Raw genomic sequence first — 20,796 nt, 5'->3', positions numbered from 1 at the left:
TCAGCACTCAGTCAGCCGCGGCTGCTTGCAGAGCCGCCCCGACAGGCGGATCCGTGGTGAGGTGCGCATCATCCACTCGACGGCTCTCGTTGGCAAGAACATTGGGGGGCGGGGAAGGCGGCGGGAGCGGCGGTGGGCGGCCGGCACAGCAGGTGTCCCTTGTTCTCCGCCCCCCTCCAGAAAAGCAGAGCCTTCGCACCCTCCCTGAGCTCTGGCCACTCCAAAAGCTTTGGAGAGATCCGACGAACCCGACGCCGCTCGCCTCTCCTCCGCGTTTGTTCGGCAGCAGCTCCTTCTCTTGAAACGGCAGCAGCTCCTTCTCTGCTTCTCTGAAGGCTGCTCTCAGAACGAGTCCTCCTCCTCCTCCACACAAGCACACTTCGATGGTGAATACCACTAAGTGAGCAAGCCGGTGTGATTCGTCCCTTTGCAGTGGAGCAGGAGCCCTCCGTGCGTGTGTGCATTGTGGAAGCGCGCTTCGCTTTTAGGAACAAGCCGCGCCTCCCGCCCGGCGTTTTGGACCAGTTCAGGGCTGAGGGGAAAGTCGCGGAGGCTGCTGCTTCAGAGGGTACGCAAGAAGCACGCTAGAAATTGACAAGTCAGGTTAGTATATATCGGGCGGCGGTCCCTCTTTACTGAGCAGAGTCAAGTCAACCGCCAACCTGGTTGTGCTTTGCCTCCGCAGAAAAGTGCGGAGGACCCCAGTCTTTGGTCCTCGACTGCTGCACGCGTTGCATCTATTTCAGGGTGCAATCCTAACGCCACCTACTTGGGAGGAAGCGCCAGTGAATCCAATAGGGTTTCCTTCCCATTATAAATGGTTAGGATCGCGGTGTGTGAGAGTTACAATCCAGACATGTCTACTCAGCAGCAAGTGCTAACAGTGGCGTAGCGTGGGGGGTGCAGGGGGGGCCGGGCGCACCGGGCGCAACATCTGGGGTTTAGGGGTAGGGGTAGCGTTAGGGGGCGCAAATCCACGGGTTAGGGGGCGCAAATTATTTGCCTTGCCCCGGGTGCTGACAACCCACGCTACGCCACTGAGTGCTAATGCGTTCCATGGGACATGCTCCAAGGGGAATGTGCTTAGGACCGCAGTTTTACAGCACACCCCTAGCCTTGCACATGTCGACAATGAAAGCAAGCCGCATTGAGTTCACTGGGACTTCCCTTCCAGGTAAGGCTTCATAGGCTTCATAGACTTACCTGGGAGTAAGCCTGTACCACTGAATTCGTGAGTAGCTTTAGGCACGCACTTTAAGCTGGCACAAGACTCTGCCTGCCTCCAGCAGCCTAGCGGGGCTATGCTTCTGAATACCTGTTGTTTGTGGGCTTCCCAAAGACATCTGGTTGGTCACCACTGTGAGGAAAGGATGCTGAACTAGCTGGGCCCCATTTGGTCCGATCCAGCTGAACTCTTATGTCATGTTGTGGGGGCATGATGTCTCTCCAATGTAAATAGGCTCTGAGAGGTTAGCATTACTTCCTTTGAGATGGATATTGTTTGCCTAGCTGCAGTTGGAACTGATATCTTGGGGGGGGGATCCTTTGTATATTGCTTGAAATATCTTGCAAAAGACAAGAGAGAGAGAGAGAGAGAGAGAGAGAGAGAGAGAGAGAGAGAGAGAGAGAATATCGTGTGTTACCCTTGGGACAACTGTGGCAAAAAGCCAAAATGAAACTGTGGGTCTTTAAGATGCAGTGAGACCATCTCTCTCTCTCTCTCTCTCTCTCTCTCTCTCTCTCTCTCTCGCTCTCGTGTGTACTTGCTTGCTTCCTGTAGCACAATAACTAGGTCTCCCATCCTGAATTTTTCATTTAAAAAATTGACTGAACACATTGATGTAACAATAGTAGCAGCAACCCTTTCTTTCATTCCCTCCCTTCAATATACACTTGGAGCACTTTAGGGCTGCAGTCCTATGCACACTCACTTGGTGGGAAGTCGTATTGAAAATAGCGGTGCTTACATCTGGGTAAAGATGGATTGGCTGCTGCATGTGTTTGAATGGTTCTTTACCTTGCAGTTTGTCCTCCTGGCCCCTTTTTACCTGCCTCCCACCTGCCCCACTGAGCAGAAAGGTACTATCAATCCCCCAAGCATCCTTTCTGCTTAAGAAACCAGTAGGCCCAATCCCAGATACAAAGAAGCCACCTACAGTGAGCCAGTGATGAGGAAAAACACTCTGCACATGATCTGAGGCACATGCTCCAGAGATAACAAAGGAAGCTGGTGTATACCAAGTTAGACCATTTTTCTGCCTAGCTCAGTATTGCCTCCACTGAGTGGCAGAGGTTGTCCAGGGTTCCAGGCAGGGAGCATCCCAGACCGACCTAGAGATGCCTGGGATTGAACTTGAGATCTTCTGCACTTAAAGCAGATGCTCTAACACTGAGATAACCATTGGCACTGAATTAAACTGCCCCTGTGGCTGAGTTCTGCATTTCATTAAGCCATGCCTTTTGCTGGGAAAGCTTAGGCACTGGTTTCAGAAGCTCAGTGATGGGGGAAAGCATTTTGTAAAATCTACCAGGTTCACTGGAAACAGCTTTAGGGTGGATTCTGGTACAAATGTAAACCTTTGAGTGACAGGAACCCCCAGCTCAAATTGAGCTGATTGGGTACACTTCTGCAAATTCTTTGTACTATTTAGTTGGTATCTCTTTTTTGGAGCAGGGGCGGGGGTTTCCCCATACCACCCCTGGTATACCAACAATTTTTAAATGATGATATATGATCTTGGTAACATGGTGTTGGAATGCTATCTTGGCACAAAACACAGAATAAAGGGACAGCTAAATGAAAGGATCTGCCTTGTCACCAAAGTTGCAGGTACCGGTAATTGGCTGTTGCTTTTTAGCTTAGATCGAATAAGGGATTCTTGCTGAAAGAAGACAGAGTTGGAGGGCTAAAGATTTGTGGTTTCCATCCTAAGATTGGACACAGACCTTATGAGCAGATCTCCAAAGGCATGGTGGAAATTCAGCTAAGCCATGATAGAAGTAGTATTTAGAAATTTCTTTTGCAGTGCTTTCTTCACAACATGTGAAATGCTTTGCCATTCTTTTCTCACTTGTTCTCACAACAACCTTGTAAAGCAGGTTAGGTGGAGGGAGTGACTAACCCAGAACTACTTCAAAACATTGCAAAATTCTGACCAGTGTTGCTGATAAGGGATTTGAGAAACACAAATCTAAAGCCCCACTGGGATGAGCAAGAGCCTGTAGAGCTCATTGGCTGAGCACATGGTTATCACAGAAAAAACAGCCTCTATGAGTCTCACACCTTTGCAGCTCTAGGTAAGGTTCAGAAACAGCCCCATCCAAAACCCTGGAGAGTTGCTGCCAGAATGCATAGATAACACTGAGCTAGGTGGGCCAATGATCTGAGCAGGTATTAGGGAGTTTCCTATGTTGGAAGGTCATTTTAGAGGTGGGGAGATGCTGGATTCTGGAATCGCACAGGGTGTCGCTGAAATTTGAGATGCCAAGTTCTGCCACTGGTGACCTCAGTGTTCCTGTCCCTCCTCCTTCTGCTGCTGCTCCTCCTCCTCCTCCTGGGAGCCAGTAGTAGTGCAGCATTTTGGGAGACCAGGGTTCAAATCCCACCACATCAATGAAGCTCACTAGGTGAGCTCGGGCCAGACATTGCCTCCCAGCCAAACCTACCTCACAGGGTTGTTGTGTGGGATAAAATGGGGAGGAGGAGAACCATGTACACCACCTTGAACTTCTTGGAGAAGAGGTGGGATATAAATGCAATGCAAAAATCTGCCCATGCCTACTCACCTCCACTTTCTGAGTATGCAAGCAGTGACAAGGTTGAAGAGATAGATCTGCTCTCTCTGCCTGCCTTGCACTCTCCTCTGGGTGATTGTGTGGGTTGGGTATGGATAGAGAAAACATGTGGATGTGGAGCAGGGACAGTGGTGAAGATGAGGTTGGCCTACTCAGAGACATGACTCGCTTGGTTTTGCCATGCTCCAGTCTTTCTCAATCTGGTGCCCTTCAAATATTTTGAACTACAACTCCCACTACTCCCAGCCAGCCTTGCTGCGGCTGATGAGAGTTGTAGTCTTATACATCTGGAGGACACTGGACTAGTAAAAGCTGTCACACACTGTATTGGGTAATATTGTGCACTAACAGGCTAATCCATTTCCTTGAAGGCAGATGTTCCTCCCCAGGTTTTAGCTGTTGTGAAAAGGGGGGGGGGGTGCTGGTCTGATTATGATGAAGAGGGGTGGAAACAGTTGCAAAAGCGGATGCCTACAAAGTAATACAGGAATTAAAGAAGCTATTGCCGAAAACACTTTAAAAAAAACCCCCACGTGATTCTTATTAAAATTAATCATGCATATTTATAAGAGTGGAAACTTCAGATTTAAAAAAAGGAAATTAACAAATAGTTATGCACATGCAGAGCATTGTCTTCTGGAAATTCTGGTTTTCGTAGCATTCCTCTCATTAAGCAACTTTTAAAGAGGATGAATGGGATTAAAGGTTGCATCAGAAATTCCAAAACATGGCATGCACTGAATGTAGCTCTCAATTATAATTTATTTTAATTCTCAGAAGCAGTTTTCATTAATCTGTACGAAATGGTATCAGACAGTTTCTGTTGTTTCATCACCACTAACAGACACTAACAAGCAAAGATGCTGAGTTCAATTTTGATCTGCTCAAAGCATGATTCCAGTTCTGGTGGTACCAAAGCTTGATCAATGTCTATTATGACTGATCTTCCCCTGCAAATTTGACCTCAGCAGAGCATTGGGTGCCTTGCAGAGCATGGTCATTGTCCTCCCTCAGATAGAATGATAAATTATGGTTTATTATGTAATGAGAATGAGCCTGCAAGATCTTTAGGTTCAAGTACTCCCTGACCCTCTTCTGAAGTGACTGTGAGGAAGAGACAGATGTTTTTGCTTCTGTTTTTAACTAACCAGAGTTTTGTCTTTTCACATGAACCTCAACAAACTGTGATTAGTCTAAACTATGGTTTACTAAAACAAGCCAACTTCAACTTTTGGTTTATGAAGTTGGCTTGTTTCAGTAGGGGGGACCCCTGAGCATTAGGTCTAGTCATGGCCAACTCTGGGGTTGTAGCGCACATCTCGCTTTATTGGCCAAGGGAGCCTGCGTACAACTTCTGGGTCATGTGGCCAGCATGATTAAGCTGCTTCTGGCAAACCAGAGCAGCGCACAGAAACGCCGTTTACCTTCCCACCAGAGCAGTACCTATTTATCTACTTGCACTTTGATGTGCTTTCGAACTGCTAGGTTGGCAGGAGCAGGGACCAAGCAACGGGAGCTCACCCCGTCGCGAGGATTCAAACCGCCGACCTTCTGATCAGCAAGTCCTAGGCTCTGTGGTTTAACCCACAGTAAACCATAGCTAAACTGCAGTTAACTGAAAATGAAAATCTAAAGTTTCCTGTCTTCTCCTTGCAGTGTGCAAAATAAGAAGTGAAGAGAGGGGGGCAGACAAGCACAAGCTTTGCACAGCCTCATTCACATGATGGTAAACTAGATGTGAACAACGGCACATTCTGACTGTGGGAAAGGCCGGAGCTAACCTAGCGCTCTCACACACACATACAATCTCCATTCCATCCTCACCTAGCAGGCAGTTGGGGAAGTGAAAGTTTACTCTCGCTAGAGGTCTGAACTGATCACTTGAGCAGGCTAAGATGAGGCTGAGGTTGGGCCATAGGTGGCCCCACTGTGCACTAAACCATCATTTAGCATTGTATCTGCACCAAGCTATACCCATGCCTTGCATCAGATGAAAGTGTGTCCTAGAATCCCAGAATCTTTTGCAATCCCAAAGAGATTCTGCAGTGGACAAATCAATGTGTCAGGAGTTCCCAGAGGGTAGGAAGCTTGAAAAATGCTGCACTAGCAAAAGACCTCTACAGAGTTCCCTCCTGCTCCAGCAGTTCAGCTGATTTCTAGTCTGAGTCTAATCATCTTTGAGGACTTCATTGTAAATAGCCTTTGGGTCTTCTTCTACAGCTCCAGCTTTCTTTGACAGCAAATGTGTTTTTGTTTCCCCTCCCCACCTTCCTTTTCTTTACAGCAAAGATGAGGAAAAAGTGGACACTGGAAAACAATAGATTCCTTTTGGCCTGTGTGCTCTGCCTTCTTTTCATTGAGGGAAGTAAAACGGAACAAGGAAAATGTGAGTAAAACTCTGGTTGAAGGCCAGCTAGAATCCTGCTGTCCTTTGTGTCATTAGCCTTGACCATGCATTCATCTGTGTAGAATGGGGAGGAAGATGATCCTCCAGGTGATCAAGAGCCACTGTACTGTACTTACACCTGAATACATGTAAGCTCCTGCATATACAATCCATACCCTGGAAAAATGTGCATGTGGTGTACATCAATTGGTTCTGCACACACATGGCCCTTAAACCTGCAAAGGGCAGAGTCTATGGTATGGGTGGCTCCAAGAAAGCCCTGGGGAAAGTGCTCTTTAGTCGGGTCAGCCTCCAGGTCAACCTCCTCTGTAGGTTGAACCTGGAAGGCCTATCTGACAGCAGTGGCAGACAGATGGGATGCAGAGATGCAGGCCAGTCCACCCATGAGGCAAGGTGAGGCAACTGGCTCAGGTGGCAGGATCCACAGGTGTGGCCTATCCTTATGTAGATCTTTATTCTTTCACTTGCACCTTCTTACCTGGCTGGGGGGGCACCATTTTGTAGTTCACCTCAGGTGCCAAAGTGTCTTGGGCCAGCCCTGGCAGGAATGCAGGGGAGAGAAATTAGATTTGGTCCACATTTTAATGAAAATGATCATAGATCAAATTGGGAAAAATAAATACAGTAAATGGACAAAAGTACAAAGATTCACAAAACGTTTAGGAGTATGCGTACCCCTGTGTCCCCCCAGAAAAAAGCACTGTGTGTAGCAGTTTACAACAAGTAAGACACATTGCCTCTCAGCCTGTTCTACCTCACAGGCTAAAATGGGAAGGGAGAGAACCATGTACTCCACCTTGAGCTCCTAAGGGAAAAGGTGGGATATAATTGTAGTAATAAATTGAATAAACAGTAGTTATGAGAGCAAGGGACGCGGGCGGCACTGTGGGTTAAACCCCAGAGCCTAGTACTTGCCGATCAGAAGGTTGGTGGTTCGAATCCCTGCGACGGGGTGAGCTCCCATTGCTCGGTCCTTGCTCCTGCCAACCTAGCAGTTTGAAAGCACATCAAAGTGCAAGTAGATAAATAGATATCGCTCCGGTGGGGAGGTAAACAGCTTTTCCGTGCGCTGCTCTGGTCTGCCAGAAGCGGCTTAGTCATGCTTGCCACATGACCTGTAAGCTGTACGCCGGCTCCCTTAGCAATAAAGCGAGATGAGCGTGCAAGATGAGCGCCGCAACCCCAGAGTCGGCCACGACTGGACCTCATGGTCAGGGGTCCCTTTACCTTTACCTATGATAAGATGGCGATGTTCTCTTGTTCTCTCAAGGGATCACAGTTGTCATTATTGTTTTGCAAAGACAGTATTGCACATGGAAACAATTTTTATTTTGTTCTGATATACTCCAGAATTAGAAATGTTTTGTTTTTCTTTTTTTTCCAAAAAATATTGGTTTTTCCAAAAGTTTTACAAACAGACAAATGAACAAACAAACATAAATCTCTCTATATTTAAACCAAACTTAGTAACATTGTTAAGTGACTTCCTCGTATCCCCCTGGTTGAATTTCAGTGTATATCGTTTTAACGGTTTTCCAACACCAAAAATGTTTTGTTTTCTAAAGCTGATATGAAGGTTGGTTTTACTGGTTTATTTACACCCCACTTTTCAATCAAGACAGGATCTCCAAAGCAACTTGCAACAATTAAAATCTGTCATAAATATAGAATATAAGACATCCTCCCCCAACCTGGTGCCCTCCAGCTTATTTGTATTACTCTTCTCAACAGCATAGCTGTATTGGCTGGAGATGAAGGAAACTGTAGTCTAAAACATCTAAAGGGCACCAGGTTGGGGAAGGCTGATCTTAGGGATCCATGGATAGGGGTGGTCTTGTCTATCCCCTGGCAGATGATGACACAGCTTAGATATTAGGCTTCCAGATGGAGAGGCAGGTGGAGCTGTAGATGAACATAAGGAGAGGCTGGCTGCTGGATCAGACCCAAGGACCATCTAGCTCAGTATTCTCTTCCCACAGTGCTCAACCAGATGCCCTAAAGTAAAGCCCGTAAGCAAGACCTGAGTGTAACAACTACTTGTGCCCACCAACAACTGGTATTGATGGATTCATTCACTGCTGATTGGCAGCAAGAATGCCCACCCACAGAATGTTCCCTTCTGTAGACAATGAATTCAGGAACATTGAAGAAAAAAAGTCTTAATAGTTGGCCAATAGAGCACAAGTTTTGGTTTGAAGCTCCCAGGAAAAAAGCAGTGACTACCACCATCATTGTTGATCCCCATCCAGCACCAGTTATGTGGGGTAGAGTGTTCTCAGAGGGAAATGTTGGGGAAAGGAAAGGGAAAACATGTTCTGCAACTTTTTCCACTACTTTATTTTTCCATGGATTTTTTTTCCATTTGTAGAAATGCATCAATCATAAAATTAATTACTAACATAATGAATGAATATGATGCAAGCCAACTTGAGCATCTGGAAATGCATGCAATGCCAGCCCAATCCAAAATGAAAGCTGCAATTAAATAATGTCAGGTGACCATCCCTAGGAAATACATATACTTATGTGCACAACTCTTCCAGCAAAGGTCAAGTTATCATGTTCATAATCTTAACATATTTATAAGCACTTCAATAAAACTAATACAGAAACTGAACTTTGAATTTGTTTGAATATAACATTTACAGCATAAATCTATCCATGTCTACTCAGAAGTAAGTCTCACTGAGTTCAGAGGGACTTAGTGGGGATGGGGGGGATTGATTCACATTTAATAATTTGGGACTGGTTTCCCCACAAGATTGCCTTACTCTGCATGTTTCTATTGTTACATTTGCCTTTATGCTAAGCATGTTTAACTGTTTTTCCCTTATTTAGCTAGCCGATAAATTTTATTTTATCTTGAATGAACTCTTTGTTTTCCCCAAGAGTATATTTTTCATTGCCTTGTCAAGAATCTAATGTAATAGCTGGAGGGTCTGTTTTACCTCAGATATAACAAATGCAGAGTTTGCTTCATTCCATTTTAAGCACTGCTATACACATCACCGAGGTCACCTGGGTTCCATCCCATGAGTTTGAAGTCATGTGCTGAAGTTTTCAGGTCATATTTATCTAAGTTAAATCGAATAAAAGATGCAATACCATTTAAGGACACAAATTGCCCAGGCAGTTAGTAAAACATATTAATGAGGTCTTTGGAAACAAAAATACCGTATATATCTGAGAATAGTTTTCACTGATCTTAGCAATCTATGGGACATGACATTGCTTGCCAAAAGTCATGAATGGCAGGTGACATACTTGGTGATCACTGGAAATTGTTCAAGACATTTTGCTGCCCCCATTCAATGTACAACCCCACCCCAGACTTGAGTGACAGTTGAATCTTGCTTTGACATTGCCTCCACTGCACCTGAGCAAAGCAGGTTAGCTTAAGAACATAGGAAGAGCCCTCAGAATCAGACCATGGGCCATCTACTCCAGCATCTTGTTCTCACTGTGGTCAACCAGATACCCCTGTGGGAAGCCTGCAAACAAGCCCTGAGTGCAATAGCATTCCATGAATCTGTCTCATCCTCTTTAAAAGTCATCCAAGTTGGTAGTCATCACCACCTCTTGTGGGAGAAAATTCCACACTTGAGCTATACATTGTGCAAATAAATGTCCTGAATTTTCCAACATTCAGTTTCATTGGATTACCCTGAGTTCTAGTATTATGAGACAGGATATGCACTTTTTGCATATCAAGAATAAGTTTATGCACCTCTGTCGTGTCCCCTCTTACTCACCTTTTCTCTAAACTAAAAAGCCCCAGATGTTGTAATCTTTCCTCACAAGAGAGTTGCTCCGCCCCCTTTGATTGTTTAGATAGCCTTTTCCCTCAACATTTTCCACCTTAGGGGCCATAGGACAGACATGTAGAATACATAGGGCTAGATGTACATGTGCCAGAAGGAACCAGCAAAATGAATTCCACTAGTGCAGTGGGACTTCCCCCCCTTTCCTCTCTCCTCACCACCCGCCCAAAAATCTGGGGAGTCTGGAAACCCCCAGAATAGTGCATGGCAGGAGCTGAGGGAGATCATTCTGTTGGGCAAGCTGAAACGCTTGCACTGACAGAGCAATTGGAAGAGCACAATGTTGAATTCTTCCCATAGTTCTGTCCACTCTCAGCTCCATAGAATTGGCCACCTGGGGCAATTACCTCACTCTGCCTCATGGTAGGGCTAGCTATGGAAATCTCATTTGAAGCTACTTGGAAACCATGGAATTCTTTGCTGTACCTGTAGGTGCCACTTTTCTCTGGCTTATTTCTTGTATTGCTCAACATTATGTGATAGTAGTTGACCATAGAACAAGCATATTTCCCAACTCTAACCAAACTTCCCTGGCAAGTAGAGGGATACAAAAGGGAAGGACGAGATGAACGTGATCCAAGGGAGGCATTCTCTCTGCTCGGCTGAGCTTATTCACAAGAACGAGCTGTGCAAATAGCTTTGTCTAAAGCAGGAGCATCACCAAGGGGTTGTCGGTGGCATCCCCAGTTCACTGCTTCTCAGACATGAAAGCCTCATTCATCCCACAGCCGACTGAAATGGAAGCAGATCTTTTCACACAAACCACCACAGTGCCCCACACAGCCTGCACTCTGTTTTTAGGCAGAAGGAAGGAAAGCAGATCATATTGGCCAGGTTTAAATGACCATCTCTCAACAACTCTTCTATGGTGCGGAAGTTATCAATCTGAGGTCTGTTGACTAATACTACTTTGCAGGCTCCTTCAAGTGCTTTCAGGAAACTTGCAAAATTGTTAAGAATGCATGCAGGTCCTGCTATCCAAACACTCGAATGAAAATTCACTTATCCAAACACGAGGAATTAGTACCCAAAACTTGCTATACACAGCACAGATTCAGATATCCAAACAGTCGGACCTGCATGTAGTACTGTAAACAAATAAGCAACCTTAAACAAGCATTACTTTTTTATGTTTTGCTGCTAGAAACCATGTGGGTGGGAGCGGGAGGAGAGGGAGGGAGGGAGGGAGATTTGACAAATAAGAGAATTTTTCCCCTTTCTTGTTTGCCTTTTGCAAAGTTTCAAAGGGTCTTCGTGGGTTGTTCCCCCCCCCCAATCATTTTGAGGTCAAAATTCTATGGTCCAGAATGCATTGGAATTTTCCCAGTAGGGTTCAATAGAAATTATCAATTCATTATGCGAACGTTCATCTAACAAACAATTTCCTGAGAATGCATTGTGCTCAGATAGCAAGACCTGTGAATATACCTACTTGGCCCTGCATTTGATTTTATTTATTTCTGACAATGGAGATTGAGACCGCTTTGCTCAAGCCAAAGTACAGCAAGGGCTCTTCATCCTTTGCCACCCTCAATCCTAAATACAGAAGCAGAATGAATGCTGAACCTGAGTTGAGGTTTTGAGTTAAATTCCACCCTGCGTCACAGGCCTCTGCCGACAAGAGGCCATTCCATTAGAAAGAGACCACAGCCACTAAAATATGAGTTGTATGTGTGGTTTGTTTTGTAGAACAAACAAACAAAAACTTTATTCATTGGTTCACCAAGACCCTCAGCAATTTCCATTGGAGTGACATTAAAAAAATAAAATGTTTGAGAACCACTGCTGTGATGTATGTCATCTCTTGTGGAGATACTTCAGAACAATAGTGGGGTTCAATCTGGAACCACGAGCAGAGTGTTGCCAAAATAAGAGAAAACAGATTTGCATAGCATTTGCTTATAATGATTTCTATGTATAAATGCAAATTTAAACTGGAGTATATGTCATGCTAGTGGAAGACACTGTGACCAGGTGGTTGCTGTGCCTGGCAAAAGAAAGTACTTCACACAGCACATAGCTAATCTGTGGAACTCACTCCTACAGGAGGCATTGATGGCCACCAACTCTGAAATAAGGATTGGACAAATTCATAGAGGACAAGGCAATAGCCATGAAAGTTATGTTCTACCTCCACTGAGAGAGGCCTTCGTCCACTGAATACCAGTTGTTGGGAATCACAAGAAGACAGAGTGTCGTTGGACTCATGTCCAGCTTGCAGGCTTCCAAAAGGCATCTGTTCAGCTACTGTGAGAACAGGCTGCTGGACTAGAAGAGCATCTGGCCTGATCTAGCAGGCTCTTCCTATGTTCCTATGCTCTGTCTGCTATCCAAGTGCTGATTGTTGATGGACAATTTCAAGTGCCTTCCTGCTCTCCCTTCTTGGTGTTCTTTAGTTTTAAACAAGACTTGGGCCAGGCAGCCCTGGAAATAGAGAATGCCTTCAAATGGAGGCCTGCCCTCTGGCAGCTTGTTCTCTATAAAGGAGGACACTATATGGGAGTGGGTTCCTGGGTACATTTACCCTCTAGCACAACCTTGAGGTAGTTGGTGGTTTTGTTGTTGTTATTGTTTTAAGGCTTCAGGGCCCTTTGGCTAACTGTATGTCTGCCTGGAGAGAAGCAGGGTCTTAGAAAGGAAGGCAAGCAGGTTAAAGAGCACACAGAGAGACACAATCAGGTTCAGTGGCTCATCACTTAGCAGGAGATTAGGCAAAGCTAAGGACAAAGGCTAGAAGATGCAACCAGAAATGGAAGCTTGTCCTCTTCCCTGTTTCCTTGAACAGCAAATGTTTGGCATCTTTTAAGTTCCTCTTCCTCTTCTTCAAAAATGGCATTTGGTTTTCCACAAAATATTCTGTCCATTTTCAATTAGAATCTAAAATAGAATGGAATAATAAAATATGCAATAACAGAATGGTAACCTACAAAAGTAAGATCAATTTCCAAATGCAATTTCCAATTTGCAACTGCTGGTGTTATGTATACTTTGACCATCTTTATGCATACTTGCTTTTAAAGTTTTATTTTACCACTAATTTCTTATGTGTTTTGGAAGCCATGTGAAGGTATTTGTGGATTAAGGAGAATCTAAATATTGCTAAATAAATCAATAAACATGTGGAAGTTTAGCTCTACAGTAAGATATCCCCAAGGGGCACAGGGCTAGAGCATCTGCTTTGCCTTCAGAAGATCCTAAGTTCATCTCCACGTAGGACTGGGGATGTCTTCTGTCTGCCTGAAACCCTGGAGAGCTGCTGCCAATCAGTGTAGACAATACTGAGCTAGATGGACCAATGGTCTGACTTGGTATACAGCAGCTTCCTATGTTCCTAAAATGATGGTTACCCACTCTTCTTTTGCACAGACCTCTTTGCTCACCCTTCACAGCTTGGCCTCTTCTCTTTTGCAGACTCAGAGACTTACTGTGTGTTCCAAGATAAAAAGTATCGTGTAGGCGAAAGGTGGCATCCATACCTAGAGCCTTATGGGATTGTCTACTGTGTTAACTGTCTCTGCTCAGAGGTATGTTCCTTGAAGCTAATTCTATTGCTTTTCAGCCCTGACAGCCAGATGGTGACCATTGTGCACAAGAGAGGAATGTTCTTTGTTATGATGGGCAGGCTATGTGTCACAGGGATTGCTATAAACCTAGCTAAATTCTATGCTATTTTCACAATTTAGCTAGTGATCCAACTACAGTGGTACCTCTGGTTATGTACTTAATTTGTTCCAGAGGTCTGTTCCTAACCTGAAACTGTTCTTAACCTGAAGCACCACTTTAGCTAATGGGGCCTCCCACTGCTGCCGTGCCTCCGCTGCACGATTTCTGTTCTCATCCTGAAGCAAAGTTCTTAACCCGAGGTAATATTTCTGGGTTAGAAGAGTCTGTAACCTGAAGTGTCTGTAACCCAAGGTACCACTGTAAAAGATGTTATTCAGTTTTGCCTTTTGAAGTGAAGTAACCTGATTTGTACTGCCCTGGCTAATATGTAGAGAGGGACACAGTTATCATTTGGGTTTTGCATGCCTCGGCTCAATCCTTGACTCAACAATGCAGCAAAATGCATGTTAAAATTTGTGTTTGGGGACTGTGGATTTAGAAGTGTCTATGATGCGGGTGGTGCTGTGGGTTAAACCACAGAGCCTAGGGCTTGCTGATCAGAAGGTCAGTGGTTCGAATCCCCGCGATGGGATGAGCTCCCGTTGCTCGGTCCCTGTTCCTGCAAACCAAGCAGTTCGAAAGCACATCAAAGTGCAAGTAGATAAATAGGTACCGCTCCAGCAGGAAGGTAAACGGTGTTTCCATGCGCTGCTCTGGTTCGCCAGAAGTGGCTTAGTCATGCTGGCCACATGACCCAAAAGCTGTACACCGGCTCCCTTGGCCAGTAAAGCGAGATGAGCACCACAACCCCAGAGTTGTCTGCAACTGGCCCTAATGGTCAGGGGTCCCTTTACCTTTGCCTTTTATGAGAAAATACATTCAAATATGCATTTTTTATTTTTAAAAAAATCATAGATTAATGCAGAATGGAATGGAGATATTGAATGGGCACATCAATCCATCCCTGCTCCCAAGGGTATCTCAAATTGAACCCCAATTATTTTGCCCCATAGAATTCAATGGAAGTTATTGAGGATCATGACGACCAATGTCTGTATAAACTCCACCCATTCATTTGCATAACTCTACATCAGGCTCAATTTCTTGTTCACCATAGTGGAATTTTACATGAACTTGCCTGAAGTTAGGAAGGATATCTTGCTTGGTTTATGAATCTTCATCCATAAAATGGGAAAGCTATTGCAAGGCCAGGATGGTAAAGCATGCTGAGGTTGCTGAACAGAAATAACCCTTCTTCTCTTCAACTTATTTCTCCAGAATGGGAACGTGTTGTGCAACAGAATAAGGTGCCCAAATTTGCATTGCCCCAATCCAGTGCATGTGCCACAGCTCTGCTGCCCACGATGTCCAGGTAAAGTCTTATTTCCAGTATAACAAAGCTCCTTAACTGCACTCAGCTTGGGATGCTGCTGGGGCAGAGCAAACAGACAAATTCCCCATCTAAAAATAACAATGGAATGCTTTCATGCAGCAAACGCTGTTATACACTCCATTTATGACAAGAGAGGCCCATATTCTCAGGAGATGACTGGCTGAGGGAGCCTGGAGGGGAGCCTAGCCCTCCCCACAAGCCATCAGTACCATTTCTATATGGCCTCAGCTCATTTTATCAGAGCAAGCTGGCTAGATAAATCCCATATCAAATAGTGCTGTTCCTCTGTGCATGCAGAGCACTCAGTTTTTGTTTATCTGGCACTATAATCCACCTTTTAGGTGCTGTCCTGTTTGTCCTAGGAATTGTATCTCATTAGAATGCAAGAGGAGCCTGACTGCAGGATCAGGCCAAAGGCCCATCTGGGCCACATTCACGCAGCATACATTTAAAGTACTATTATACTGCTTTAAACAGGCATGTCTTCTGGGAACTGTGGTTTGCCAAGGGTGCTGAGATTTGTTAGGAGACCACTATTCTCCCTCACAGAGCTACAATCCATGGAGCTCCCTGTCAAGAGGTATTGGCTGTTAAACCTCTCTAAGAATCTATATTTTAAAATACGGGGGCAGGGGGGAATGGGTGATGTCACACCAAGGTGATTTTTGGGTCAGCCATGTTGATTCAAAATGACACCTGGAATCCAAACAACAGTGACGTTTGCTGCTCCCACTTTAGGAACCCTCATGCCAAGTTTGGCAATTATATCTTGAGAGGTAGCCAAACCTACGCCAAAAAACTTGTGCAAGAATGCCCAAGTCCTATTGTTGGTCCACCATCTTGATTCAAAATGGCACCCATACATTGACATCTCCTTCATCTTCACCCCAGGGCCCCTTGTGCAGTGGCATAGCTAGCCACTCAGGAGCCAGGGGCAGTGCGCATGCCCTGCATGCAGGCGCCACGCACAGGGGATAGGGCTAGCCACCAACTGGGGGGGGGGGCAAGCTGGGAGAGGGCACACTGCTCCCTGCAGGGAGTCTGCCCGCCGCCTCCCCCTCAGCTGGAGGGTGGCCAGAATGGAGGCGGTGACTTTGAAGCTCTGCAGGCCGTGTGCCACATGCGTCCCACGTCACATCCCGTGCTGGAGGGCGCCCTGCAGCCCCAGTGCCACCCATGGCGCTCCACCCCCTCCACTCCCCTTCCTCCACTACTCCCCTTGTGCTGAGTTTTGCGGTGATATTTTGAGAGGCAGTCAAACCTACATCAGAAAACAGGCAAAGTCATTCCAAAGTGACATTTTGGTCCATGATTGTGATTCAAAATGGCGCCCAGTGTCCATATATTGCTGGATGTTACTGGACTACAACTCCCACCATCTCTGACAATTTGGCATGTTGGCTAGGACTGATGGGAGTTTCAGTTCAGCAACATCTGGGGAGCCACCCTGCACTGAAGATGTCATCCTCGTCCTTGTTCTCCAGTCCCAGGGTCCTGCTCTAAATCCTACTGGCAGACTATATCAAAGGCTGGCCCCATGCCCAAATGAGCAGAAAATTGTAGTTGAATGGTTGTCTGGGAGAGGCAGTAACCCTAAATAAAAGCCATATACAACTGGAGTCTTTCTTGCAACGTAACATAGCTTCATAATTAGGCTGGGGAACTGTAAATCAGAGAAGCAGAGAGCTGGTGATGTTTATGGCTATATAAACTGGGTCATACGCTGCGTAATAAACTCCTGCAGACTGTACATTTATTATATGCTCATTGTTAAGAACCACTGTACAATGCAGACGAAGCGAGATCTCTCTTGGATTTGTTGCAAAATTCCCGACATGGCCTAACGTCTGGCAGGCTTGATGCTTGGCCTCTGCTCCTGCCACCGTCTCTCCAGCTCCCCGTTTTAAAAGGGTATTAGTTACACAGGGTTGCAAAGGAGGTATTTATTCAGCATTCTCCAGAGGGCTACAGGGTTGCTTTGTTGCTGATAGCAGCCAATGTAGAACAGGACTGAACACTGGGACTGAGCAGAGGCTCTTGTACCAGTTTAGCAATTCACGTGAGCAGAATTTCATCTTTATCCACTGAGACCAAAACAGCTGCTCAGGCTGAGCAGAGAGGGGGGCAATTTCATTCAGCTTCCTCCTGCCTGTGGGAAGATCCATGTGGCAAAGGCAAGCTCTCCCTAGCTAGGCTAAATAGGTGGATTAATGTGGAGCAGCAGTGGGAACCACTTTTGTCCCCATGGGCCAGGTCCTTATCAGGATCTCCCTTATGGGTCAAATTTTACAGATGGGCGGGGCCACAAGCCTATCAGAATACCTTTTGCCCCCATTAGAGAGAAATCAGGCTTGAATGGGGAAGGAGAAAGAAGCTCCACCATCCCCTTTAAGCCCAATTTTATTGAAGTCTTAAAGAGAGAAGACTTCCAAAGGCTTTTGAGAACATTTGTGATTCTTCATCCACCCCTTAAGGTCACAACAAGATCAGGCTTCACATGGATGAGAGGGAAAAGGTTTTGGGAGTCTCTCCATCCCTCTTTAAGATCACAACAAGTTTGGGTTTAAAAGGGAAGGGAGGAGACTTCTTTCCTTTTCAGTTTGGAGTTTGGAAACCCAATCAGATGAGTGGGGTATAAACAACAACAACAACAATTACTATTACTATTACTGTGATGATGACGTGCCCAAGAGCTCCTTGCAGGGAGCTCCCTAGTGTGCCCATTCACTCTCCTGAGTCCAGCACTAAGAAAGTTTGTGATCCTGCTTAGTGCTAAGTTTGGGTGCTCCAAAGTGTTGTATGCACAGGGTCTTGCTTTGGAGGCATTTATTTGTGGGTGCCTATCAATTAATTGTCTCGTGTTATGTTGGTCACATTATGTTGGTTACAGGCCATTTGGAAACCTTTTGCCCACAGCTTCTCATAAATATCACCATAAATTTGGCACATGCCCATGAATCATTAGCTCTTCATGTATACTGTCACACATGGGATTTATTATTAATACCATTCATACTTTTAGAGACTTGCTGTAAGCATGGTAGGTGTGTTCAGGCTTTCATTTTTACATCTGAAAGTAACTAAGTGTTACTAATCCAACTAACAAACAAATCTTGACTGCTTGACAGTGAAGTCAAACAAATTTCCAACAGGAATAAATAAGACCTGTACACAGCAGTCCTTAGCACTGCCACTGGTTCTTCCACCTCCTGCTTTGATCTCCAGTTATATTTGACTGGATACCACCATCTTTTGCCATGTGGGTCAGACCATCTGGCTCCAAGAACTTTTTTCAGCTTGTGCTCCAGACTATATTCAGCCTTCCAGGAACTTTTTATGATTAGCTACATATTTACGCTCACACTCCTGTGAATTTATGGTTTTTCGGGACGTCTCAAGTTCAACCTGTTTTCCTTCTCACTTTTCAGTCCCCCTCCCTTTTATTCTTCTGCTATTCCAGTAAGGAAAGAACAAAAAAGCAAGTAAAAGCAGGACAGATAAGACACAGTTTTTGATCACCCATATAAGGACAAGGAGAAGTTGAGACTGGATGCAGCATTTGGTGTTCTTGTTTAACAAAATGTATATACTGCTTGATTGTGGTAAAACGTCTCAGCAGTTTAGAAGAAATATTAAAATCATCAATGAAATCAGTTAAGAAAAATGGAAAACCTTTAAAGATGATAAAAAAAAACACCTATCAATACCTACATGTCTGGATAGACTTGCCTAGACAAAATTAGTTTCAGCAATCACTGAAAAGCGTGGTTCTAAATCATCCTTACTTTCTCATCTCCTTGACTGGCATTTAAGGCCAAACTGGGCATGATGTGAGTTGCCCAAATGCAATTAACATGCTGAGCCTTGGGTCTAGAGCAGTGTTCCCAGCTGTTTACGGACTTCAATTCCCATCATCCCTGACCACTGGTCTTGCTAGCTAGGGATGATGGGAGTTGTAGTCCAAAAACAGCTGGAGACCCACATTTGGGAAACACTGTGAGTTCCACTCTTTCTCTGCCTGCCACAACCCTGGCCAAAAATTCCCCACATTGAATCTGCTTATCTATTTCAAAGGCATTGGGGTCCATCAGGGGCTAAGAGCAGCTTCCGGTAGGAGTACCCGCAGAGTCAGCCCAGAAAGCTTTTCACTGAGAAGGCTGTCACCTGCAGTTTAGTGACTCACCACATGGGGTAGCCATACAGAGATTCCAGCTCCTGGTAAAGGCAGTAAATTAGCAGCATGATTATGATTGCTGCAATGTTTAATGGATTAGTCGCCCTTTGATTGGATTGGCTCAAAAGGTACCCCTCAAGCTGTTAAGGGCTTTATATACCAGTAGTAACACATTGACTTTGGCCAGGTAACAAACTGGCGGCCAGAGCAGCTCTTGAAGCTGAAGTGTAATATGCTGGCAAGGTTTCACTCCTGCTGTCGATCTTTAACAACTAATTACAGCCACCTACAAGCAGCTATCTAGTGCATGTGGCTCCTGCTGTCATATGCACTGAAATCAACATGGCAAGATCTGCTGGGAGCAAATGATCTTAACAATGTGCTCTAAGAGGGAATTTTTTTACATATTTCACGTAAACTTCATGTATTTTGCATTCCATTTGCTCTAAGACTAAAGGGAAATTGAACATAAAATATGTATATATGCTAAATACATAAATCCCACCCTGAGAGTGACAACACATCATCAAAACCTGTCACTCTCAGGGAACTTGCTACATTGATTTCAATGTGTGCATCAGGAGCCCCATAAACTAGCTAGCTGCTCTGGTTGTTGTTGCTGCTGTTGTTTAGTCATTTAGTCATGTCCGACTCTTCATGACCCCATGGACCAGAGCACGCCAGGCACTCCTGTCTTCCACTGCCTCCCGCAGATTGGTCAGACTCATGTTGGTAGCTTCGAGAACACTGTCCAACCATCTCGTCCTCTGTCGTCCCCTTCTCCTTGTGCCCTCAATCTTTCCCAACATCAGGGTCTTTTCCAGGGAGTCTTCTCTTCTCATAAGGTGGCCAAAGTATTGGAGCCTCAGCTTCAGGATCTGTCCTTCCAGTGAGCACTCAGGGCTGATTTCCTTAAGAATGGATATGTTTGATCTTCTTGCTGTCCATGGGACTCTCAAGAGTCTCCTCCAGCACCATAATTCAAAAGCATCAATTCTTCGGCGATCAGCCTTCTTCCATACATCACTACAATGGTACTTTGGGGTAAGAACTTAATTCGTTCCGGAGGTCCATTCTTAACCTGAAACTGTTCTTAACCTGAAGCACCACTTTAGCTAATGGGGCCTCCCACTGCCACTGCGCCGCCGCTGCACGATTTCTGTTCTCATCCTGAAGCAAAGTTCTTAACCCGAGGTACTATTTCTGGGTTAGCGGAGTCTGTAACCTGAAGTGTATGTAACCTGAGGTACCACTGTACTGGGAAAACCATAGCTTTAACTATAAGACAACAGCTGCTCTTGGGGAACAGAAATCACTTCGTAAAACAGCAAAAGAAGTCAGATAGGCAGCCTTTAGACAACCTTTTCATTTCTTACATAAACGTGTTCCATGCATATCTTAAAGTATTTATATTAATTTTCCTTTAAAACCTGCATTGAAATAAGAGGGTACAAACTTTAGTTCCATCTCATGACAAGCTGGCTCAATATGGAGGATGCCTTTAGGCCCATTCCTAGACAAGGGGCACTTTTTACTAGGAACTTATCACCATTGGGCACCGACTGTGGTGCACATCCCAACAGGGGCTCCATTGCTGATCTCT

At 45.1% G+C, this 20,796-nt stretch overlaps 1 protein-coding gene across 1 annotated transcript in view; it reads left to right on the top strand.

The window, feature by feature from the left end:
- The first annotated feature begins 280 nt into the window (after nt 1-280).
- CHRDL1 (chordin like 1) overlaps nt 281-20,796 on the top strand; it is a 56,930-nt gene continuing 36,414 nt past the window's right edge. Inside the window, exons 1-4 of the mRNA XM_081847159.1 lie at nt 281-603; nt 6,080-6,181; nt 13,435-13,547; nt 14,905-14,998. Of these exons, the coding sequence (XP_081703285.1) occupies nt 6,085-6,181; nt 13,435-13,547; nt 14,905-14,998 (304 nt within the window). The 5' untranslated portion in view covers nt 281-603; nt 6,080-6,084. The remainder of the gene's footprint in view (nt 604-6,079; nt 6,182-13,434; nt 13,548-14,904; nt 14,999-20,796) is intronic.

Source organism: Podarcis erhardii (genome assembly GCF_964252035.2).
Source record: "Podarcis erhardii genome assembly, chromosome: Z".
Classification (NCBI taxonomy): domain Eukaryota; kingdom Metazoa; phylum Chordata; class Lepidosauria; order Squamata; family Lacertidae; genus Podarcis; species Podarcis erhardii.
The sequence above is the reverse complement of the archived record's forward strand: the minus strand, read 5'-3'. Positions and strand labels throughout refer to the sequence as shown.